The following is a 25648-nucleotide window of genomic DNA, read 5'->3' as shown; positions in this document are numbered from 1 at the left end:
CCAAGCCTCAGAGGAGTCTGACAGGAATCCTGACTCCTCACTCAGTCAGCCTTGCTTGGTCAGTAAGACTGACTTGAGCCACCATGGACTCAAAGTTAGTCTGTATTTTAACAAAACAAGTAAGCAGACATGTAGCACTTTAAAGGCTAACGAAATCATTTCTTTCTTTCATGGGGCAGACCCACTTCTTCAGATCTGGAAGCATCTCTGTGTTCTTCTGGGATACGGCTATCTCCAGATCTGAAGAAGTGGGTCTGCCCCACAAAAGATCACCACCTAATAAATGATTTTGTTAGTCTTTGAAGTGCTACATGACTGCTGGCTTGTTTCATCTGCAGGATGTGTGTGTGGACATATGTTTGCCTTTATAAAGCATATGCTAACTGCTTTTCTACTGTATTCACAATAAATATGGTGCTTTTTCCCCTGAAAAAGATTGTGTGCTTCTTTAGCTGCGTCTACACGTGCACGCTACTTCGAAGTAGCGGCACCAACTTCGAAATAGCGCCCGTCGTGTCTACACGCGTCGGGCGCTATTTCGAAGTTAACTTCGACGTTAGGCGGCGAGACGTCGAAGTCGCTAACCTCATGAGGAGATAGGAATAGCGCCCTACTTCGACGTTCAACGTCGAAGTAGGGACCGTGTAGACGATCCGCGTCCCGCAACGTCGAAATTGCTGGGTCCTCCATGGCGGCCATCAGCTGGGGGGTTGAGAGATGCTCTCTCTCCAGCCCCTGCGGGGCTCTATGGTCACCGTGGGCAGCAGCCCTTAGCCCAGGGCTTCTGGCTGCTTCTGCGGCAGCTGGGGATCTATGCTGCAGGCACAGGGTCTGCAACCAGTTGTCAGCTCTGTGTAGCTTGTGTTGTTTAGTGCAACTGTGTCTGGGAGGGGCCCTTTAAGGGAGCGGCTTGCTGTTGAGTCCGCCCTGTGACCCTGTCTGCAGCTGTGCCTGGCATCCCTATTTCGATGTGTGCTACTTTGACGTGTAGACGTTCCCTCGCTGCGCCTATTTCGATGTTGGGCTGAGCAACGTCGAAGTTGAACATCGACGTTGCTGGCCCCGGAGGACGTGTAGACGTTATTCATCGAAATAGACTATTTCAATGTCGCAACATCGAAATAAGCTATTTCGATGTTGGCTGCACGTGTAGACGTAGCCTTTATAAGCATAACATGTAGGGTTCTAGCTCAGAGGGGTCAGGGCTGGGCAGGGGTGCAGAAGGTAGCACTGGGTGCTGGCTCTGAGAGGGAGGTCAGGGTTAGGACTTGGGGTGCTGGAGAGGCCTGGGGGTGGAGGATCTACCTCCTGCGGGGTGGCACTTAACACAGGCGGCTCCTGGTGGGTGATAGTGAGGCTAAAGCAGCCTTCTTGCCTGCTCCACCCCAGAAGGGGCCAATGCACCCCTGTGGCACACATGGGTTGTGGGCAGGAGGTACAAGGTTCCCCACACTGCCCCCTCTCTGCCAGTACCACCCACTCAGCTCCCATACTCCACAGCTTCCCATTTACAGCCACTGGGAACCGCAGGTGCAATGCACCAAGACCCCTGCCTCTCCCCATCTCATGGGGTCAAGCTGGTCACTGAGGTATCAGATTCCATCATGCAATGTAAAGAGCAATTCAAGGACAAAGAAAATTATTGGGGATAAAGTAATTGTGCCTCAGCGATTCTGTGGTGTAAACACTGGCCCAGCTTCCAGATGCAGCCTTAAAAGTTTTTTCTTTATTTTTGGAACAACTGTGTGTATGTGTGTGTGTGGGGGGGGTGTTCTTGTCTTTTTAAAGCACAGAGACACAGAAAACCTTGCAAATAGCTTCTTTAAAAAAATTTAGCCATATCACTAACACTTCCAGAAAGAAAACAAAACATATCTCAACTATATATCTATATATTATAACAGTGGCTACGTCTACACTAGCTGGCTACTTCGAAGTAGCCGGCACAATGTTGAAATAGCACCCGTCGCATCTACACGTGCTGGGTGCTAGTTTGATGTTGAAATCAACGTTAAGCAGCGAGACATCAAAATCGCTATTCCCATCAGAAGATGGGAATAGCGCCCTACTTCAATGTTGAACATCGAAGTAGGGTGTGTGTAGGCGATCCGCGTCCCACTACTTCGAAATAGCGGAGTCCTCCATGGCGGCAATCAGCTGAGAGGTTGAGATGCTCTGTCCAGCCCCTGCGGGGCTCTACGGTCTCTGCACTCAGCGGCTCTTAAAGCCACAGGGACCCAGAAACCCCGTAGCAGGAAGCTGGCAGCGTGCACGCAGCAGCCCTGCCACATGGTGTCCCTGCACTGCCAGAGGAACATCATGGCAGCCAGCCAGCCTCACAAGTGCCCCCAGAGCTCCCCCTCTGGGCCATCCCAGGGCTCCCAGGTCTCCAGCCGGCAGGGTAGGAAGCGGGGCCCCTCCTGGACAGACCCTGAGCTCCGAGACCTGCTGGGGCTCTGGGGGGAGGAGGAGGTGCGAAACGTCATGGTGAGCAAGCGGCGGAACACAGCTGTGTTCGCCCAGCTGGCCGAGGGCCTGGCTGCCCGGGGTCACCCTGCCCGCACTCCTGACTATGTCAGGAGCAAGGTCAAGGAGTTGCGGCAGGGTTACGCCCGGGCCCGGGACTTGGCCAGCCGGTCTGGGGCTGCCCCCAACACTTGCCCCTATTACCGGGAGCTCAGGGCTATCCTGGGCCCCCGGGGCACCTCCCCCCCACCCGCCAGCCACCCTTGACACCACGGCTGACAAGCCCCAGCCGGCCTTGGAGACAGGGTCAGGACTGGAGGCGAGCCCTGCCCCCCCACGCCTACAGCCGGGACCCTCCACCCCAGCCACGGAGTGGTCCAGTGAGGAGCAGGAGCTGGTGCTGGACGTGCCATCCCGCAGCTCCAGCCAGGTGTCTGCCTCATGGGCATCTCCTGATCCTGGCAGTGCACCATCAAGTATGTACCCCACAGGGCACAGACCCTCCTGAGCATGGGGTGGGGGCACCACTTGACCAGGGGCACCCCACATCCCCACAACACCCCAGCCTGACATGGCCCGGGCAATCCACAGCACAGGGACAGTGCCCCAGCCACCAGTGCCCAGCAGCACCTCCACCCATGGACAGTGCCGTGCCCCACCCCCGGTGGGAGGGGAGAGGGGAGGACCACTGGAGGGGGCCACCCACAGGATCACTGCATGCACCAATGGTGGATGGATGGGGCGGGGACACAGGCCCTTGGGGGGATGGGGGGTGGGCCACGGGTCAAGGCTGGGTACTCATGGCCTCCCTTCCCCCTATTTCTGCAGCCGCACCATCCGTCATCCCCAACAGCCCTCCCAAACCACCGGAGCACCAGCTGTCGGGGACACCGCCTGCCCCAGTCTGGGTCCACTCCTGGGGACGACACCGCCGCACCACCACCACCTACGACCCGGAGGTGGCTGCCACCCTCCGGCGCCAGGCGGACCTCATGGTGCGGAGGCTCCAATTCGAGGAGCGGGAGGCCGCCTGGCACTGGGAGGCCTGGCGCGAGTTCATGGCCACCTTTAACCGGGTGGCTGATACCCTTGAGGAGCTGGTGGCTTGTCTGCCTCCTCCCGATGTCTTCCGTCCTGCCCTCCCCGCCGCCTCGCCTGCTGATGTCCTGCCCGCTGTCGTCCCGCCTGCTGCCCCACCCACCAGCTCCTCAGAGCAGGAGCCACCCGGGGCTGTGGATCCGCCTCGGCCATACCTCCCCGTGCTCCCGGCCCCGAGTCAGCCTCGCCGGGGACCCCGGCTGAGAGGGGGACCGGCCAACTGGACACAGCGGGGGTTGCGCCCTTCCACCCCCGCCCCAGAATGATGGGCCGATGGGTGGCCTGCCCATATCAACCCCCTGTAAATAGTTGTCCCCACCCTTGTATATAGTTATTTATAGTTGACCCCCCCGTTATAGTTTGTAGAGATGTCCCCACTTGTACATAGTTATTATTTTCATTAATCTGGTTTTTTTTGCTAATATTATAATTTATTCACCAAAAAGAGGTGACAGTTTTGTTTTTCTTGTAAATAATGACAGTTTTATTTTTCCCAAAACCTGTGTCCCATGTGCTTTCGGTGAGGGTGAGGTGTGGGTGCTGGGGCGGGGTGCAGGGATGGCCGGGGGGTCGCTCACTGGGCCCCCTGGTCAAAGTACTCCCTTAGGGCCTCCCGGACCCGGACCTAGTCCTGGTGGGCCTGGTGGCTCGGGGCGGCAGCTGGCTGGGGGTAGGCTGTTGCGGCCTCCTGTGCCCAGCCCTGCACAAAGGCCTCCCCCTTGCTTTCCACCAGGTTGTGGACTGTGCAGCAGGCCCCCACAACCTGAGGGATGTTTGGGAGGCCCAGATCTAGGCGTGCCAGGAGGCAATGCCAGCGGCCTTTCAGGCACCCGAAGGCTCGCTTGACCACTTGTCGGGCACGGTTGAGACAGGCGTTGTAGCGCTCCTGGCTGTCAGAGAGGTGGCCTGTATAGGGCCGCATAAGCCAGGGCTGGAGGGGGTATGCTGCATCCGCCACAAGGCAGAGGGGTATGGTGGTGGTATCCCGCAGAGGGATCTCCACTTGCAGTCAGCGGCATAGTCCCGAATTCTGGAAAACGTGGATGTCATGGGTAGAGCCGGGCCAGCCCACATAGATGTCCTGGAAGCGGCCATGGCTGTCGACCATGGGCTGCAGGACCACAGAGTGGTAGCCCTTCCTGTTGACATAGCAGCCACCACTGTGATCTGGGGCACAGATGGGGATGTGGGTCCCATCAAGGGCTCCGAAGCAGCTGGGGAATCCCATGGTGGCGAATCCCTCGACGGCCGCGTCCAGGTCCCCAACTCGGACGACCCTCTTCAGCAGCAGGGCACTGAGTGCACGCACCACCTGTGGGGAGGGAACATGGGTACCTGTGAGGGTTTGCAGAGTGTGACCCCCTCCTGAGGCCCCCCTCACCCAAGCCCCCCTCCTGAGGCCCCCCTCACCCAGACCCCCCTCCCCAGCAGGGAGTTCAGCCCCAGGCCTCCTTACCTCCATGAGGACAGCCCGACTGTGGCCTTTCCCACTCCAAACTGCTGTCCCACAGAGCGGTAGCTGTCTGGAGTGGCCAGCTTCCAGACAGCTATTGCGACCCTCTTCTCGACGGGGAGGGCGCACCGCATGCGGGTGTCCTGGTGCCTGAGTACAGGGGTGAGCCACTGGCAGAGCTCCATGAAGGTCTGCTGGCTCATGCGGAAGTTCCACAGCCACTGGTCATCATTCCATTCCTCCATAACCAGGTGCTCCCACCACTCGGTGCTGGAGGGGTAGCTCCAGAGTCGTCGGGGCACCTGGCGGGGGGAGGGTGAGGAGGGCCTGATGGTCGGGGGCATCTCCTGGTGCTCCTGGGGAGGGCTCCCATTCCAGAAGCTGCTGGGCGGCTGCCCAGGCAGCATCTAGAAGGGTGCCTGCTCTGTGGGAGGCAGCTTGTAGGGCTTCCAGCTGAGGCTGGAGGTCCATGTCTGCAGGCTCGAGGTCTGTGAGGCTTGTCTCACCAACACAGGGCTGCTCCTGCAGTGCAGGCCGAGTGTGTCTGGGAGGGGCCCTTTAAAGGAGCGGCTTGCAGCTGCCCCGAAACGACTAGTGTGCTCTATGAGCCAGCTCGTGGGCTTTCCTGGCCCCTTATTTTGAAATAGGGGGCTTGTGTGTGTGGATGCGCCGCGTTTCCCTCCAGGGCGGCTCTTTTCGATGTTCCCTGGCGCTACTTCGACGTTGAACGTCGACGTTTGCCAGCCCTGGAGGACGTGTAGACAATAATCGTCGAAGTAGCCTATTTTGAAGTTCTAACTTCGAAATAGGCTACTTCGACGTTGTGTCCTAGTGTAGACATAGCCAGTGTGTTTATCTTGGCAACATATACACTTCTGGTTTTAATTTTTGGTATTTTTTGAAGGCTGAGTATAACTTTTTGCATAATTTTCTACACTGAATTTTATATTTTGGACATATTTAACCACACATAAAAAGAATAGACCTGGCAAGTCAGTTTCATATGTGAGGAAAAAGGATAGTAAACTGAATGGTGTTAAATTATTTAAGTAAATGTCAACAGTAAACACTCTCTAGGTGAGGACACAAATAAAACAAATATTGGCAGATGAATAAAATTGGGGACTTGGTTTTTATGAAGTGTTTGAAACTCTACTGATGAGGACAACATGTCTACTAACACTTCAAGAACTTTTATTGGGTTTACTTTTAAAACACCAGGAAGGTGCTAAGCACTATGCAAAACAAATTCATATTTCCTATTCTAATGAGTTTGCAGTCTAACAGCACCTTGCACCCACAACATCCTTCTATTGCACAAGTATTTCAACTGCTTGTAGCATTAGTGAAAACCAGCCACAAGTGATTATTTAATCCACCACCAAAATTGGCTGCCTGGTAAAGATGAACTATAGCTGAAGATAAAATACACTGGGAAGTTTGGAAATCTTATAAAAAGTTTCCTTATTGGCGGTAAGTTGTACAGCAACTGCTTCCTGTGTGTGTGTGTGCACACCTCTGTATTTTATAAGCCTGAGTCAAAGAATTTCTGATAAGAATTCATTATGGTTATGGGCTTCCTAACAATTTGATAGATTGTTTGCTGCAAACAATCTTTTTACAACATTATTAACCACTAAGGTTACTGTTACATTACAGCACTCTGTCTGCAGAAGTCACTATCAGAAGAGTTTTCCCGACATAACTTCTGTTGGCCAAGTGTGGCCCCACATACACAAGCCAATCGGGAGAGCACTTCGCTCTGTTGACAAAGCAGATGGACTCTCCAGCTGCTCTCTCTGCAAATCAGACACCCGAAAGCACAGCAGACAAGGCTGCCCATTGTTTTGGATACCCATTCTGTTGAGAGAAGCCTCCCATGCCAGAGCAGCCACACAGTTTTTTAGCATTATGCCCCAAAGCTCTGAGGCAGAACACTTGCCGGCAAAAGTACTGCGTTTTGTCCAGATACTCTCAACAAATCCCATTTTGTGTGTGCATGCTCCATGAGTTTTTTTGACAAAAGCAGGGGTTTGCTGCGAAAACTTGCTAGAGTAGCCATTGCCTAAAGGAAAAATTCTGTCTCCAACAGCTCAGACTAATAATTTATGGAAGTCAGATAAAACATAGGGGACGTGTCTAAACTTACTAAAACTTTGAAATGGCTATGCTAATGGCCAAATCAAAAAATACTAATGAGGCGCTGAAATGCATATTTGGCGCCTCATTAGATGCCACTGGCCAAGGCACTTCAAAAGTGCCATGTTTCACTCCCACGTAGCTTATCTACACGGGGGGCCTTTTCAAAAGGGTCCCACCAACATTGAAATTCCCTTATTCCTCTGAACTCATTCCTATCTACTCATAGGAATAAGGCAATTTCGATGTTGGTGGAGTCCTTTCAAAAAGGACCCCCCTGTAAATGAGCCACGTGGGAGCAAAACCACGGCATGCTAATGAAGCACTGAATAGGCATTTCAGCGCCTCACAAGTATTCTTCGATCTGGCCATTAGTATGTCCATTTCAAACTTTTTAGTAAGGGTAGATGTAGCCAGGATGTATTTTATTTCTAAAAATTACTTAAAGTAAAACATGAAACAGGATCAAGTGTTCTTAAATATAAATAGTGGTTTCCAGAACACTTGAAAGAGTTCAGAAAAATCATACTTTACAACTTGCCGTAATCTAGAGCATCTCTAAACATGAATAATACTTGAGTTTTGCATGAGTGAAGATAACAAGACTAGTTCTGAATGTTTTTCTTACTAATGCTATTTTTAAACAGAGAAATCCAAACTTTGTATATCTTCAAAACTGTCGCAGAGAATAGAAGAAAAAAAAACGTTCCATGTTTTGGATTAAATTTCTAGACAAAGACCTAGCTACTTCTAGATCTCTTGGGCTGTGTCTACACTGCATTCCCCTGTCGGAGGAGGAATGCAAACGAGGGAAATTGGAAGTGCAAATGAAGCACTGATTTACAAATCTCATGCTTCATTTGCATAATCTCACATAGTCACATTTCTGGAAGAAACAAAAACAGCCATGTAGACAGAGTTCCTTCAGGGAAAAAAAAACTGTTTTCAAAAGAACCCTTCTTCCTATTTTGTTTCAGAAAGAAGGGTTCTTTCAAAACTGTGGATTTTCCCAAAGGAACCCCCTCTACACAGCTGTTTTTGCTTTTGGAAAAGTCTCTTCTGGAAATGCAATCACATGAAAGTATGCAAATGAGGCTTGAGATTTGTAAATCAGAGCTTCATTTGCATTTTTGAGCAACTTCATTTGCATTCCCCCTCCGAAAGGGGAATGCAGTGTAGATGCAGCCCTGATATTGTGATGAAGGGCTTATGATCTTCAGACTTCTCTGCCATCTGGCTGGTTAGCGATGCCTCCAAGGTATCATTGAAGTTATAATTTTCCCTTACCCATAAAATTTTGTTTTTCCATACAAATTAGGAGTGATGACTGGTTTGAACACTGTGGGTCATGGACTTTCTTTAAAGATATTTCCATGTTTCCAAAAGAGTTTACTCAGCCACTGTGGGAAGCAGGAAGTTGGGTGCTGAGGCACATTTCTGATTCATTGATGTTTTTTGTAATTAAGTTTGCTTTCTGATAAAAGTTAACATAAAAAGGCATAAGCTATGGTTATTATCACACACAAATTTCCATGCAGAAGGTCCCAATCACCGAGCTACCTCTTTGTATCCTGTAGAGATTATAACTTTTGTAAACTTTCTGCTTTCAAGCAGTAGTCTTCTCTGTACTAAAATCACAGAAGGCAGAGCTTAGTTTCACCCCCATTCCCTTGGCACTGAACCCATTTTCACAATTAAAAAACAAAACAAAAAACCAACCTTCTGGACACTACCCCCACATCTTCCTTCCCTTTTTCCTCCAGCACCCTTCCTTTATTGGTAAACATATCACTAAGAGAATGAAAGTGGCAGAATCTGCTAGTGGACAGATGCAATGGAATGCAGTCAGTAGGGATATGGGGAAAAATACCTGGGCATGGTACAGAGAAAGGCTTGCACAGATGTGGGGTTAGAGGGTAAGGAGAAGAAAAGACAGACCATGTTATAGAAGCAGGTGGATGGAGATGGTGGAAAAAGGTGGTGGAAGGCAGAGGATAAAGTGTGGATACAAGTTTGAGCTAGAAAGTGAAATGAGAGAGAAGATGATGGTACAGTTAAGGGTGATGTCAATAAGATGGTTACACGGCTGTGGGAGGATGGGGCTGGGAATGAGAAAGGGAGAAGGCCTGGGGGGGAATGGAAATGAGGTTATGGTGAAGTGGGTGATGATGGAGCCATTGACCCAATCTGCCATGACCAGTGATCCCAGCCAACGTAGGGGCCCCCATGAGATGGGCAGCCCTGTGCCCAACCTGCTCTCCTGCTGGAGAGTGGGGCATGCTGTCGTGCCCTTACCCATCTGCCTGGCAGCACTAGGGGGGTGCCCCACGTGCTCGGCCCAGGATCCCGCGCCCTACCGATCCACCTCTGGTGCGCCGTGGGGCAGTGCCCGGCGGAGGCGGGAAGGGGCGCCCCGCCCTACCCAAGAGGCTGCTGCTGAAGCCGTCCCCGAGGCAGCCGGCCGCGCCCCAAGCCCAGCGGCGGCGGAGGCAGGAGCCGAATGTGAGGGTCCCGCCGCAGAGCGAGGCCAGCACGTGGCCGAGGCTGATGTTGAGCAGGAGGAGGTGGGTGGGGGTGCACAGGCGCCGGAAGCGGACGGCCAGCCCCAGCCCCAGCAGGTTGTGGCCCAAGCCCTGGAGGCCGATGGTGGCGCTGAGCAGCGCCCAGGAGCTCGTAGGCCCTGGGGCTGAAGAGGGGCAGGTCCCCGCGCTGGTCCTGCTGCCCCGGGCCGGGCCCGCTGCCGTTCCCGAGGTACATGGCTCCCGGCGCCCCGCAGCGACCGCCGGCCAGGTCCTCAGCCCGCCGCCGCCCGCGCCAGGGGGAGCGAGGGGAGAAGCTGAGGCCCCCGGCTGGCCGCTGGTGGCTCCCAGCGCGGGTAGACAGGCCGGGGGCGGGGCAGCCGGGCTCCCTGGGCAGCCCGCCGGCGCGGCGCGCACACACAAGTGCCCGGCAGCTAGACGGGCCGCCTGTCCCGCCAGCTCCAGTCGGGGGCGGGGCCGGGGCCGGGGCCGGGCTGGCGGGAGGCGGATGGAGCCTTCGCGGGGATTCCCAGCTCCCCTCGCTGCTTCTCGGCGCGGCAGCTCCTGCTGCAAACAGCTCCTGCCTGCCCAGTCTTCGGCCGCGCTGTCGCTGACCCGGCTCGCCGCGACGCGTGCCGAGGGCAAGGGCGGGAGCGCCTCGCTCGTTTCTCGTGGTGCCTTCTGCGTGCAAAGCCTAACCGCGCTGCCGAGAGAGCCGGTCTGGCCTGTCTGCTGCGGGCAGAGCAACGCTTCGTGCTTTTGGCCCCTGTCACAAGGGCGTCCCCAAAATATCGGGGCACCTCGTTTTATTTCCCTTCCATGTGGAGGCACAAGGAAGCAGTTGTTTAAGCAGCGCTGATACCCCGGGTGCCCGGTGGCAACGGAGGAAAGAAATAAGAGAAAGGGAACCCCCCAACCAGCGCCGTGTCGGAGGGGTCTCAGTGCTCGTCTGCAACGTCGAAAATAATGCGCAGTCCTGTGCCACAATGCCCTATTTAGGGGTTATTCTGGGTCTCGCTGGCCCACTGTGGCTGACAGATGCTCTTAACACTGATGCAGCTGTTTAGGATTTTGCAGTGTGAGGATGCCTGTTGAAGTCACTAGCAGGAGTACTCAACAAATAAAGCCAAACGCAGCAGTCCCTGCCAGTTCTGGGCCTTGTGTAGTACTCTGTTATCCCCATCCTCAATAGGCGAAATAGCCATACAGCCCATAAACAGACTAACTTATAAGGCACCTGGAGTAGTTGGGGAGGATGTAATACATCTGGCACACAGACTTGTAAAAGCCATAGTGAGCTTTCTCAGGCCATTGGAGGGGAATTCATGTGAATGTTATAATCGAAACAGTGTTTTGCCGGGACGTCAAATTCTCAACTGGGGGGAGGATGTAGGGAATGTGGCAGAAGGAATGCAGTGCTGCTGAAGGCTGGGAGGAATAAGTCTCCCAGAGGTCATCTGCATAAGAATGCAAAAGGTGTGCATGTGTGATACCTTTTCAGGCAAAGCCTAATGGGTAGCAAGTAAGCCATGAGATTTGCTCTATTGTAAACATGTAGTTGTAAAATCACAATTTAAGCTGACATTTAATGCGGGAGTTGTGAGATCTCACCAATGCTTTGGGTTGTTGTGGGAGACAGGGCAGTCGCCTTAGCTGTGTAAAACATTGATTACACAGGGCTCCCTGGTTTAAAGCATTGTGAGAGAGGGGAGGGGTACTGGTTGAGCCAGTTTGCTGAGTGCCTTGGCCCTGCCTATGCCTTGGCCATATAGCTCTAAGCCTGGCTTGACTAACCCTTCCCACCTGTTAAAAGATAGAGCTGGATACTAGGGTGTTTGTGAAATCCCACACTAGAGATACCAAGAGCTGAAATCACAGAGTGGCAGCTGAGGCCACACAGAGCTGAAATCACTGGGTTCTGCCTTAGGGCAGTCCCAAGCAGTGGGGTTAGGACTGGTGGACAACAGCGGGCGGCTGGTAGGTGTGGCGGCGGCGGCGGCAAACGATGGCGGGTGGCCGGTAGGAGCGGCGGCAGACAACAGCGACTGGCGGGTGGCCGGTAGGAGCGGTGGCAGACGATGGCGACTGGCAGACGGCTGGTGACAGCAAGGGGAGGCTACAGACAAGTGGACAGCTAGTATTGCCGTGGTGATGTATCTGTGGGCTTTGAGTTTGGGACTGCACCACAGAGGGTACACCCTGTAACTGTGTGTGTGTGAAAAAGGGCCAAGAGCCCCAGCAAGAGACTGGGTTCTACTGCATATGGGGATGGTATCTGGGTAAAAGGGGTTTTGTCTCTTCTGTGCTGAGATATACTGCATCTGTCGCTGTAACCTTGGGGTAGGTTACGGTCATTAAACAAGCCATTTCTATCTCAGACTGTGTGCTTGCGATGGGGGGGAAGAACCGCCTTACAGGCACCCAGCATGGGGGTGAAATTGTCCCAGGCCACTGAGTGGGGGCTCGAGCCGGCTGGTTGTATCCTTGATAGGAAAACCCCACAAGAGTTGAACCCGGCCCTTCTGGCAGGCATCTGGCGTTAACAGAAGGGTTACATACAACTGAACCCTACGAAATGTTGGCTTTGTTATTTTGCATTAGGGATCTTAGAGGATATCTGGTTAAACAGTAAACCTCATCCTAGAACGGTTGAGGCTTGCAGGTTATGGTGAACTTGTGAAGTCTAAGCAGTTCCCTGCCCACTGCTGCTCCATGGAGTGGCAGTACTCCATCTAGGCCGGAGCAGTCCCTGTCCGTGGTGGCCCCCCAGGGCTGGAGCTGCCTCCCTTGCTTCCACAGGTTTAATCAGCTAACTTGCTAAACCTAGTATTTAATCAGTTAACCAATTAAATGGGATTTTACCTGCCCAAACATTGGGGTTTTTTTGTACTCCATCATTTACAATTTCCAGTGGTCTAATGTTTATTCTGTTAATCCCTAAATTATTTATCTTGTCAATTAGGGAAACATTTGTAACTGTTCTATAGTACTTCTTCTTTAGGTTTCTGTCATTTATAATGGAATGAAGGTGTCATCAGTATCTTCATTTTCCAGATGGGGCAGACTGGGGCACAAAGAAGAGAAGTTACTTCCCCCAGGTATGTCAGCAGGTCTGGCAATAGAACAGATACCTGTAACTCAGGCCAATACCCTATTTACTAAAGCATATAAAACCTTACTGGAAAGAAGATCCTGTGTAATTACAATACAGATCATCTCATTAACTTTTTTAACCACTCCAGTACTCAAACTTTCAACTACAGTAGTTATAAAGATACAGGAAACAAAATTTTGAAAAGACGTGTTGATCTTCATTTACGTTGCTCTCTTTCCTACAAATTTGTTTGTGGGCCAAACTCATCTTACTTGTGTGCAACTAAATGGGAAAACAGTGGAAAGATTTCACCCTGAATGTTATAGCTTCAGGAAGGGAGAAACCACAAACCATTATTTGGAGCTCTGGAAATAAATTGGTGTGTGGTATTGCTGCAATGATTATTAATTGAATTCAACTAAAAACAGGTAGGAGTTACAGCATCCTGAAAGTGAACTCTGGATGAAGACATGCATAACTCAGCTTCTCATGAGATACAAACAGTTGAAGATAGGACTCAAACTTTCTGAGCCTCATTTATAAACAGAGCCCCTGAAATTCAGCAGTGTTTCATAGATCGTATTTGCAGCAGCGTCCATTATGCATCTCTTATATGTGCTGGCAGAATTTACCAACTATAAATTTTCAGAAACCCTGACATCTTGTGTGCATGTAGAGAAAGTTAGAGTTCCAGCCAACTAACACATAAGCAACATTTAATAATTCTAAAGTCAGCAGGTGATTTGAATTACATTTAACCCACTTTCCTTTTAATATTATCGAGGGAATGAACTATGTTTCAGGACGTCAAATTGTTGAGTGTTTTTGGTCTCATTCTGCAGTTCAGGAAGCTGAGGCTGCAACAGTGAAATCAGTGTATGACCTTTGGCTTGATGTGAAATATAAGCCAATACTTCTGACTCCCAGACCTCTGCTTTAGACAGAAATCAGTAATGGTTTTCTCCAAAACTGAACGGGTTTCTGTTTTTCTCGTGTGGAGGTTGGGAGTGGAACAGAGGCATAGTTTAAAACAGACCTCCTCCCTATTTGCTTATTCTCTTGGGCTACAGTTACAATGACCCGAACTGCTGGCAGCTGTATGCAAATGGGAGGTCTCGAAAAATGCAAATGACTGCTTATTTGCCTGTTTGCTTGCCTCTATGCAGGTGTATAGTCACTCATTTGACATTAATTTTTTTCCTTCACTGTAATGCTCTAAACTGCCACCAATCTGATTTCTGCTAAGTATTTTTAAGAGTTAATTTAATGATCCATATTTATGATAACAGAGATTGGCATCCCTCATGTAGGCATACAATAGATATCGCAATAACTTTGCACTGTTAATCATTGTATCTTGAGGCTGACCTAGAAGTGATCTTTCTATGAGGCAGAAGTGCACAGCAGTCCCAGTAAAATAAGCAAGTTAGCCTGATTAAATAGTGGAAAAACAGTGGAAAAGGTGATACAGGATTCAGTGATAAAGAGTCAAAGTAGAGGAATAGAATTAATAGGAGCCAGCCTGATTTTATAGAAAATAGGTTTTGTCAAACAAACCTGATTTAATTCTTTGAGATTGCAAGATAGGTTGGTAAAAGTAAGTCAGTGCAACAGACTTAGATTTTGAAAGCTGTTTGATTTAGTGTTACATAACATTCTGATTAAAAATACTATACTATATGAATAGAACACATGCTAAATGAATTAGGAACTAATTACTGACAAATCTGAAAGTGGTTGCCATTGGGGAAACTTCACTGAATGGAGGTGTTTCTAGAGGGATTCCATAGGAGCAAGTACTATGACAAATGCATTCAGAATTTTCAATCATGATTTGGAATTAAGCTTAAAATCACTGGGTAACAAAATTTTCAGATGACACAAAGACTGGCCTAATGATAAGGGCAGGGCAGTCATAGAGTAACTTGGATTGCTCTGCAAACAGGTTGGTTCAGACAGAATACATTTTAACACAGCCAAATGCAAAGAGATTTGTCTAGGAACAATAAACAGAAGGCATAATGACAGAATGGAAAATAGCGCTGACTCTGAAAGCGTTCTGGGATTTATAATGGTCAAGCAACTCAACATGAACTCCCAATGTGATATGGTGGGGAGAGGAGAAGAATTAATGTGAACCTTGAATGTGCCGAGAGGGAAGTAGTGTATGAGGAGGGGGAAGTGATTTTTACTTCTGTTGCATATGTGAGACTCATACTATAATACTGCACACAATTCTGATGTCTACCTTTGAAAAAAGTAAACAATTTGGAGAAGATGAAGAAAAAGCCACAAAATTGATCTGCTAGTAAGGGTTCTTTTTCCAGAAGCTCTGTTGCTTTGAGATGAAAAATTATATCATTCTCCAATCAACAGTGTTGCTAACCTATTCCCCTGAAATATTTTGGAACTTGTTGGTCCTGGAATTGTTCAAGCAGGGTCAGACAACTATCTGCTCTGAGAGCTGACATGGTACTTTGCCCATAGAGGTTTTGTTGGTAAGTTAATATGTACCTCAAAGACCAACTCTGTAGATTTAAAAGCGAATAGTATTTTTATTACTTAAGCTGCAAATATAATTTATTTTAAACCAGAATAGAAAACAAATACACTTAAGGTAGTTAATACTTTTTTCTATGGCTGTGTATGCATTAACTTTCCTTATGTGGTTTTAGAGTAATTTATTAATTCCCGAAGCATCTGTTTCAATATTACCCCTCTCTTTTTGTCATGTCTTCCTATACTTTAAATCTCAGTGAAATGGATTAAAGGTATCTGAAAAGTCCATTTAATATTTCTATGGCACTTGGGAAATGCAGTGCACTGTAAATGCTAATTAGGAGAAAAATACCAGAATGTGTATACTACAGGTTGAACCTCTCTAATCTGGAACTCTCCCATTCAGCAACGTCCATAATCCAGCATGATTTTAGTTAACCAGACAACCACTTATCGTGGATGTGGCCAAATTTCCTGTGGTTCTGCTAAGTTTGTTTACAGCCATCGGGCCTGGTTCTCAGTGTTCTGTGCTGTTGTTTAGCTGTAATTTATCCCCAAATGTCATCTAAGAGCCCAGTAAGCAGTGGAAGCATTGGTAATGTGCTAGACAATAGTGACCACCCGTCATGCAGACAATTTTATTGTTCAACAGCAGTTACATTGCAGGAGTGCTTGACAAAAGAGGTTCAACCTGAATTGCACCGATGAATGGTGAATCAATGAATATCATAACTGGCAGGTAAGTCAACAAATAATTTTTAAACAAGGCTAATGCCTCACAGTGTCCTTTCTATAATTTAATTATTGTTTTATGTATGATGTGTACCATTGTATATTACATATGCTATAATAGTCAAGTAAATGTAAAACAACATTTTGTAAAAAGAAATCTTAGTAACACAACTTGTCAAAAATTCAGCAGCAGTGAATCTCTTTAAAGCTCTTAAAACGGCATGCTTATTGTTGTTTTCATGCCATGTGTCAGTCTATAAATCCTCTCGACTACGGCTAGTGAGCTGCTCCATGTTACTCAGATCTTTCTTAATTTTCATTTTAGAGTATTCTGTTGGTAAAGGCAGAGAGTTATCTCTCCCTAAAAAGGTTAAACTGAAAGGCTTTAAAGGGTTCAATCATCTCACAGAGTGACATCTTAAAAAACAAAAATGGAGAAAATAATTGCCAAGGTTTGTAAGGTAGAAGTTTAATGCTATAATGTAATACGTTTAGGGGCAGTTTCTGTGTTCTGTTCTAGGTCCCTTTGCACCAGCTGAGCAAAATACAGAGTCTGGATTAAATTCACCAGGTATTCCTCAGGCAGAGTGGAATTTACCACTGCTGTAAAGCTAGCTGGACCTGTCTCCTGTGCCAGATGCCCCTCTTACTGGAGCTTTATTATGTTAAACTGATCCTCCACTGATGTAAAGTGTAAGATAGGGCAGTCATTAATCTGCTGTAACTCATTTTGGGATTGAGCAACTATAGAATCAGGAAGGCAAAACTAGCTCTTTCACAGTTCCCTGCTCCTTTGCTGTGTGAAGCCGGACACGAGACTATAACCATATGTGTTTAATCTCTGTCCAGAGTTAACAGTGTTGGATTGCTGCTTTTCAGATCTGGACCAGTGACCTGGAATCAAATGTGAGATTGAGAAGCAGGTGACAGATACAGCTGGATTTAGAGATGAGGAAAGGTAGAAAATCCCACGACTATCAAACCATAGAAGAAAATTTAGAGGGGAGTTGACAGAAAACATTAGCTACATCTATGCTTGCATTCCTCTTTCGAAAGAGGAATGCAAATGAAGGGAATTGGAAATGCAAATAAGCACTGATTTACATATCATGCTTCATTTGCATAATCTCTTTAGAAGAGATTCTTTCAAAAGAAAAAAAGCAGTGTAGACGTGGCTCTTTTGAAAATAAACTCCATTTTCGAAAGAACTCTTACTCCTAAAAAAGAAAGTCTGCAGTGGCTACCATTCAGTACTATCTTTTTACCATATCACTATGGTGTGTGTGTGTGTGTGTGTGTGTGTGTGTGTGTGTGTGTATATATATATATATATATATATATAGATAGATAGATATAGATATATAGATATAGATATAGATATAGATATATAGATATATATACATGCAAAACAGGAAAATGGGAGATCAAATTGCCATTCTTCAACTGGTCATTGATGCTGGCTCATGACTTAGGCTGCTCAGTGATCAGTAGGGACTCTGTGATGTAATGAAGTGTTATGACATCAGGAGTTTGCTGGTAGGCTTGCCATCAAGAAGCATTAGTCAAGACAATTACTGCACACTTCTTTACATGACACCCAGAATTAGGGTCATGCAGCTTCACCTCACATGCCCTTGCATGAGGGTTTCAGATTTCAGGACCCAAAGTAAGGATTGAAGTGGGTGTTGTGAAGAGAATCCTGCGTACTGTCCATCCTGCATGATTCCCCCTCATGTCAACAATTGAAGATGTCTGACAGACAGGATTCAGAAAAACGGAGTACTCTTTCTGATGTGGCAGAATTCACATATGCCTTGAAGCAGTTCCAGATGCTTATTGGCAAAACAGTTGCCCAGAAGAGGGAGGAAAGATTAGGGCTGTACATTAAAGATCAGGGTAAGATGCATTGCTTTTTTGATTGAAAGACTGTAGTTAGGTTGGACAGGCCAGAATTCTACAGAAGACCCCAAAATGGCACACAGGGCTACACCTTGCCTTCCTGATTTTTAAGGGGAAAATTGAGATTGCTCTAAGAAAATGTTTTCCCTTGTAAGCTAAAACCTGCTGCAGTCTTCGTATGGCTATAGTCTGTTACAGGTTCAGCCTCCCTGGTCTGGCACCCTCAGGACCTGAGCGTGCCCGGACCAGGGATTTTGTTGGACCAGGGTGGTTAATTCTGCCCCAGCCTCAGCCCCTGCTCCTGGCCTCCCCTCCCTGGTATTGCCATGTCTTCCTGACCCCCCTCTCCCCATCACCCTTCAGGTTCCCCAGCCGCTGGCTCCAGCCCCAGCAACATCTCCCTAGCCTCCTTGGGCTGCAGCTTCCTGCCCAGCTCCAGCCGTGGCTTCCTGGGGCCTCAACTTTTTGTGCAGTGCCAGCCACAGGTTTCTGGGTCCACAGCTTTCCGCCTGCTCCTGGGGATGAGCAACAACGCCCTGGCCAGGGCTTTGCATGCAGCCCTGGCTGCGGCTTCCAAGAGCCACGGTTTCCTGCCTAGCCCCTTACCAGCCCAGTCCACTGCTCCCTGCTGCTGCTCCCATCTTCGGCTCCCTGGCTGCTTCCCCCACCGTCCTTACTGCCAGACCAGCTGTGGCTGTCCTGGGCTCCTGCCACTGGTCTAGCTGGCCCCTCCTCCTCCTCCCAGCTCCTGGACTTTCTGGTATTGCCAGATGATGGATGTTGTCAGACAAGAGAATTCCAGATTTGGAAGTTTTAACCTGTACTGTGCCATTTACCCACAAGAACTTACTCGGCCTGGCAGCATCCCTTCCTAACGACTCCCCATAATAGTACTTGATTAATCATGTACTCCGTTGTGTTTTTTAATGAAGCAAACCATGAAGCAATTAATTGTGTGAGTCAATCAATTTTTATTACCATGAGTAACTGAATCTCTAGTCCAAAATCTGAGGAAGTGGGTCTTATAGAAGTTCATTACCTAATAAAATTGTTAGTCTCAAAGAGGCTGTAGATTGACATTTAACAAGCAGTCCTGTAGCACCTTAAAAACTATCAACTTCATTTAAGTTGTTACCTGTTGCCCAAAAAAGTCAGCTTCATCACAGAACTTCCCTTTGGCTTCAGGATAGCCTTACATGGTGGGTTTTTATAGTGCCCTCTTAACACCTTTCAGAGGAAGCCAGAAATGGGGGTGGAATGGTTGGAAAGTTTTTCATAATATTTAACTGTATTTTCCTATAGATCATACTTCCCTAATTTACTTATGAGACTCTCATGTGGAACTGTGTCAGAAGTGTTCTGTAATATGCTGAGGATGATACCCTTTATTTCTTGTCCTACTTCTTGTGAACATGGAGAACAATTCATCACCAGCCTCTTTTACAGCAGTCCCTAGTGTATTAAGAATGTTACCAGGTCCCCCTCCCCAGTCCTCTTTCCTCAAGACTGAGCAAGCCCATTTTTAAACCTTTCCTCAGAAGTCGGGTTTTCTAAACTGTACATCATGTTTGTTGCTCTCTTCTCAGGTTTCTCCAATTTGCTCACATCTTTCTTAAAGTGTGGCATACAGAATTAGACGCAGTACTGGAGCTTAGTCCTCATTAATGCTGATTAAAATGGGAAAATTGCCTCCTGTGTCTTAAACAAAATATTCTTATTAATGCAACTCAGAATGTTAGCCTTTTCATTGTTGGCTTATCTTCAATTTGTGGTGCACTATAACACTTAGATCAAGGGTTGGCACCCAGAATGGCAAGAAGACACATTTTTTTCCAATTTGGTAAAAAAAGCAAACAGTAATTCAAGAGCTGCAATGCACTGAATATTAGATGGTCCTTAATAAATAATATTAAACGAGACTTTTTGTAACCCCTGTTTTAAGAACAGCACACAGTTATTTGTAATTTGATACATGTTTACTGCAGTGCATTCACAAACTTTTTACGTATTGTATTTCCACACATGTGCATTTGTACTGCTATCCTCCTGATTTTCACTCCAGAACCTTCTCTCTCTCTCTGGAGAATGCAAGGGAGACTTATCCAATGTTTCAAGATCGTGTATTGTTTGCTATTTAGATATGAGTTGTTCATTTTTGGGCTTTTAGACATTCTCCATTTATCAAAAATAATCAGGAGGGTTATTTTTTACTTTTCAATTATAGTGTCAGGAGCCACAAAGAAGTCCTGAAAGAGTGGCATGTGGCTCTGGAACTGCAGGTTGCAGACCCCGGCCCTAAATCCTTTTAAGTAGTCCTGCTGCTTAGTTAGTTAGTCCCCAGTTTTAGTTCATTTCATTTTTGCTTTCTCAATTTAGTATTTTGTGCTTGTCTTTATTGAATTTCAACCTGGTGAATTCAGACCAACTCTCCAGTTTGTCAAGGTAGTTTTGAATTCTAATCCTATCTTCAAATTAACATGCCTACCTCTGAAACCTGTCTCCCAAGTGCTTGTGATTCATCTCATTCATGTGTTATCTGCAAATTTTAGAAACATACTCTCTATTGAATTATTCTAAGCTTGGCTAGCACTGGACCCAGGACTGACTCCCCACTATGTACACCCTCTCAGTTTGACTTTTGAGTATGGTCTTTCAAGGAGCTGTGCACCTATCTTATAGTATTTTCCTCTAGACCATATTTCCTGAGTTTGCTATGAGAATCTCAGGTGGTACTATGTCAAAAGTCTTCCTAAAATCAAGATTTGTCTCTTCTACAACTACCCCTCCTGCCATCCACTGAGCCAGTAACTTTGTCAAAGAAGGAAATGTGAAAAGAAACAGTTGATGTTCAAATCTGATGGCTTTTTTGTTTGTTTTATTATTCTTGTTTCCAAACAGATGAAATAGATTATGATAAATTCTATGAGGCAGTACAAGCCCTCTTTGGTCCAGAAGTGAAGGATCAAGATGTTAAGGCTGTTTTCAGGAAGATTAGCAACAACCCTGATGGAAGGATAGAATGGTGTGAGGTACGGTGTACTATGAGAGAGATTGTCACAGGGGCAGCAACTCACAAGAGGAAAAGCAGCTCAACTTAGCCCTGGCATCAGGCAGAGAAGGAGCAGCTGGGGAAGAGGCTGTCCTAAATCAAGTGAGGCCAGCTGGTCCTACTTAAGGCTACCTTTAAAAACCTTCCTGCAGGAGGGTGGGAGTGGGCAAGGAAGTTGGAGTTTCAGACAACAAGGAGGGAAGTTAGACATTAGATAGTCATCCTAGAGCCAGCAGTTGTGGGGAGCAGCTCCTGCAGGTACCCTGGGGGCTCACACAAAGGCTGAGGGGACTGGGGGTTCAGCCTGTTCAAGCCAGGTGGGGCTCTTACCTGCTGCATTTTGGAACTTGTAAATAAAGCCCAGTCCCCTGGCAGGGGCAACCAGGCTCCACACTGTGGAACTGTGGCCTGAACAGAGGGCTGGGGCCCAGGAGTTGCATGGCCCCTGCCACATGTGGTGCCAGGGGTGTGATGTTCCCTAGCAGTGAGACCCATTGCAGGGGAGCCACCTAGTGCAGATTAAGCCACCTCTGTGAGAAGAAGGGAAGACAAAATGGAGGGTATAGTAAACACATTCATACAGGCCTCCACAGCACAGCAGGAGGCTACCAGGGTCCAGCAAGAAAATAATAAGCTGCTTACTAGCCAGACTGCCCAGGAGAGACCCACCCTGCAGGAGGTAATGATGCAGTTGCATGCTGTGGCTGCCCAGGGCCTGGTCAAGATGGGATGCATTCCTGGTGGGCCAGCAGTTACCTCCAGAAGATGTTAGGGGAAGAGAATGTTGAGGCAGACCTCCTGGTCATGTGGGAAGGCTGGCCCTCAACCCATTGGGCCAGCGCCCTGGCACTATTGTCCAGGGAGGCACAGGTGGCCTACTTTGCCATGCCTGAGGAGGCTGCCATTAAATACCCCAGCTGACAGCCGAGATCCTTGCCAGCTCTGGAGTAACAGCCTCTGTCCGAGCCCAGAGGTTCCACGAGTGGAAGACTGGGGAGGGGAGAGCTCCAAGGTCCCATTTATTTGACCTGATCCATCTGGCCAGGAAATGGCTGCAGCCCAACTCCCATGACCCACAGAAGATTGTGGAAATGATTGTCCTTGACCGGCTGATGAAGGCTGCTATATGACCTGTGAGTGTGGGTTAGCCAGAATGACCCCACTTCATATAACAACATTGTGGCTCTAGTAGAGAGACAATAAATGGCTCGGGGTCTTTCACAATCCCTTGCAGGTGAAGCCTTGCCAGTAAGAAGCCTACCCCGGCTCTAAGGGCCTGCATCCCTGAGCTGAGGCAGGGCTTGGTATGGGAGAAAGAAATGGAAGAGCAGTCCAAGGCAATGAAGGGACTTGGGGAGTGGGGAAGGGAAGGTCAGGGGGTAAGGCCTGGTAGTCCAAAAGATAGAGGGATGCCCTGTGTTGGTTATTGGTACTACACGTGTGGAGATTGTGCCACATTATGCCCTATGCCCCACTATGGAGGAGCCAATGCAGTGTAACCTGAGGTGTCAGTAGGGCCCCTGCAGCCAGAAAAATCTGGTAGACATAGCAACACCACCCCCCATTAGGTACACACAACCTGTCAAGATGAATGGCATAGAGACCTCTGCCCTGCTAGACTCGGGGGGCACCATCACATTGGTCTCAGGGCAACTGGTGGGGCAAGACCAGCTTTTCCAGGCCAAATGCACAGGCATATCCTGTGTGTATGGAGATGTAGGATGCTATCCAGTCATCCCCAGCCAGATAGAGATACAGGGGAGTGTCTCAAGGATAGCAGCAGGAGTGATCCCAAGGCTCCCATACCCAGTTGTAGTCAAATAGGATGTCCCCATGTTTAGGGACCTACTCTCTACAGGTGAGGTGATGGGGGATTTTGAATATCTGTGCTACCCAATTAGTGGGCCACCAGCAAAAGTGGTGCCTGAAAGTGCCAGGTCCTAGAACTACAAGCATTCCTCAGAAACCCATAGTAAATGCCAGCATTTGCATTCACTGTGTTAGTGCAGAGCTCCATTAAAAACTAGCAGTTGGCAAAAACATGAGCTGGTGACTTTTATATTTATACCAAGGGTTCTTCAGACTCCCATTAAAAATAAGGAAAGCAGTGTAATGTAAAACTGAATCAACAACACACCCCATAGACAGCACTTAGACATGGTGCTCACATGTTACACAGGGTACTGTGGGAGCAAAATCTGAGGAAGGGCTTCTCCCACAGAGGATAGAGCTGGGGTGCCTCCTCAGCCTGCAGGGGATGCTGCTGCAGTGGAGCAGGGGGCCTTAAGCACTGTCTCTGTGCTCTGGCATGGGGGTTACATGTCCCCCCCAGATGGCATTGAGCTACCTGTACTAGGGGCAGGTGGCAGGTCCTGTCCCACAGTGTTGGGCAACATTCCAGGCCTGGACGTAGCCCTGCCTCAGCTCCTTGACTTTTGCCTAGACCTGCTCCACCGTGGCCATCCTGGTGTATATATGGGTGTTCCACTGCCTGGTCTTGGGGGGTCGTCTCCTCATCCAACAGGTCTAGAAGGGCCTGAACCTTGGCTCCAGTCCAGGAGGGGGACCACCTTTTGCTGCCCTGACCTATGAACCCTCAGGCTGGTCCCTGGGGACCTGGGGTGGGGGGTGTCTCATGCTCTCACGCCGAGGATACCTCTCGGGGGCGGGGGGGACTCCAGTTGTTAGGAAGAGGCAGGTGTTAGTAGTGGGTGATTCAATCATTAGAAATATGGATAGTTGGGTTTGTGATGACCGGAAGAACCGTATGGTGACTTGCCTGCCTGGCGTGAAGTTTGTGGATCTTTCGAGGCATATAGACAGACTTTTATGCAGCAGTGGGGAGGAGCCGGCAGTTGTGGTACATGTAGGTACCAATGACATAGGGAAGGGTAGGAGAGATGTCCTGGAGGCCAAATTTAGGTTGCTAGGAAAAAGACTGAAATCCAGGACCTCTATGGTGGTATTCTCAGAAATGCTTCCAGTTCCACGTGCAGGGCCAGGTAGGCAGGCAGAACTTCGGAGTCTCAATGCATGGATGAGATGATGGTGTAGGGAAGAAGGGTTTAGATTTATTAGGAACTGGGGACACTTTTGGAGTAGGGGGAGCCTATACAGGAAGGATGGGCTCCACCTAAACCAAGGTGGATCCAGGCTGCTGGTATTAAACATTAAAAAGGTCGTAGAGCAGTGTTTAAACTAAGAGATGGGGGAAAGCCGATTGGTGTGGAGAAGCCCGTGGATCGGACGGAGACTTCTCTTAGGCGAGACTCCATTGATAGAGATTCTCTAGAATTCAGTCAGAAAGAGAAGGAATGTGATAGACTATGGGCCAGATCAGATGAGAGAAAATCACATGTAAAAGAATCCAATATGTCAGGGAAGAGCAGGCATATGAATAGTGGTAGTTTTTTAAAGTGCTTTTACACAAATGCTAGAAGTCTGTCTAATAAGATGGGTGAATTAGAGTACCTCATATCAAAGGAGGAGATTGACATAATAGGCATCACGGAAACTTGGTGGAATAAGGACAATCAGTGGGACACTATCATACCGGGATATAAAATATATCAGAAGGACAGAATGGGTTGAGCGGGTGGTGGAGTTGTAGTGTATGTGAAAGATAATATAGAATCAAATGAAATAAAAATCCTAAATCAACCAAAAGGTTCCACAGAATCACTATGGATAGCAATTCCTTCCTCTGATGGGAATATAGCACTAGGGATATATTATCGACCACCTGACCAGGACAGTGATAGTGATGCTGAAATGCTAAGGGAGATTAGAGAGGCTATCAAAATAAAAAATTCAGTAATAATAGGGTATTTCAATTATCCCCATATTGACTGGGTACATGTCACCTCAGGAAGGGATTCAGAGAGAAAATTTCTTGATGCCTTAAATGACTGCTTCTTGGAGCAGCTGGTACAGGAACCCACAAGGGGAGAGGCAATTCTTGATCTAGTACTGAGTGGAACACAGGATCTGGTCCAAGAGGTAACTACTACAGGACCGCTTGGAAATAGTGACCATAACATAATAACATTTAATATTCCTGTATTGGGAGGAACACCGCAGTGGTCCAACACTCTGGAATTTAATTTCAAAAAGGGGAATTACACAAAATTGAGGAGGTTAGTTAAGCAGAAATTGTAAGGTAGAGTAACTAGAGTAAAATCCCTGCAAGCTGCGTGGAAACTTTTCAAAGACACCATATTACAGGCCCAACTTAAATGTATACCCCAAATTAAAAAACACAGTAAGAGACCTAAAAAAGAGCCACCATGGCTTAACAACCATGTAAAAGAGGCAGTGAGAGATAAAAGGCATCTTTTAAAAAGTGGAAGTCAAATCCTAGTGATCAAAATAGAAAGGAACATAAACACTGCCAAATTAAATGTAAAAATATAATAAGAAAAACCAAAAAAGATTTTGAGGAACAGTTAGCCATAAATTCAAAAAACAATAGTAAAATGTTTTTTAAGTACATTAGAAGCAGGAAGCCTGCTCAAAAAGCAGTGGGACCCCTGGACGATAGAGACATAAACGGAGCAATCAAGGAAGATAATGCCATTGCGGAAAAACTAAATGATTTCTTTGCTTCAGTCTTCACGGCTGAGGATGTGAGAGAGATTCCCAAATCTGAGCCATCCTTTATGGGTGACAAATCTGAGGAACTGTCCTAGATTGAAGTATCA

At 47.9% G+C, this 25648-nt stretch overlaps 2 protein-coding genes across 2 annotated transcripts in view; one reads left to right on the top strand and one right to left on the bottom strand.

Moving 5' to 3' along the window:
* The window catches only part of OPN3 (opsin 3), a 34554-nt gene extending 24641 nt beyond the window's left edge, over window positions 1-9913 (bottom strand). Inside the window, 2 exon segments of the mRNA XM_074989101.1 lie at window positions 9579-9819; window positions 9821-9913. Coding sequence (XP_074845202.1) covers window positions 9579-9819; window positions 9821-9913 — 334 coding nt within the window.
* Window positions 9914-17748: 7835 nt separating this feature from the next.
* The window catches only part of WDR64 (WD repeat domain 64), a 139211-nt gene continuing 131311 nt past the window's right edge, over window positions 17749-25648 (top strand). Inside the window, exons 1-2 of the mRNA XM_074988638.1 lie at window positions 17749-17896; window positions 20798-20928. Of these exons, the coding sequence (XP_074844739.1) occupies window positions 17749-17896; window positions 20798-20928 (279 nt within the window). The remainder of the gene's footprint in view (window positions 17897-20797; window positions 20929-25648) is intronic.

The sequence above is a fragment of the Carettochelys insculpta genome, chromosome 3, assembly GCF_033958435.1.
Source record: "Carettochelys insculpta isolate YL-2023 chromosome 3, ASM3395843v1, whole genome shotgun sequence".
NCBI lineage: Eukaryota > Metazoa > Chordata > Testudines > Carettochelyidae > Carettochelys > Carettochelys insculpta.
The sequence above is the reverse complement of the archived record's forward strand: the minus strand, read 5'-3'. Positions and strand labels throughout refer to the sequence as shown.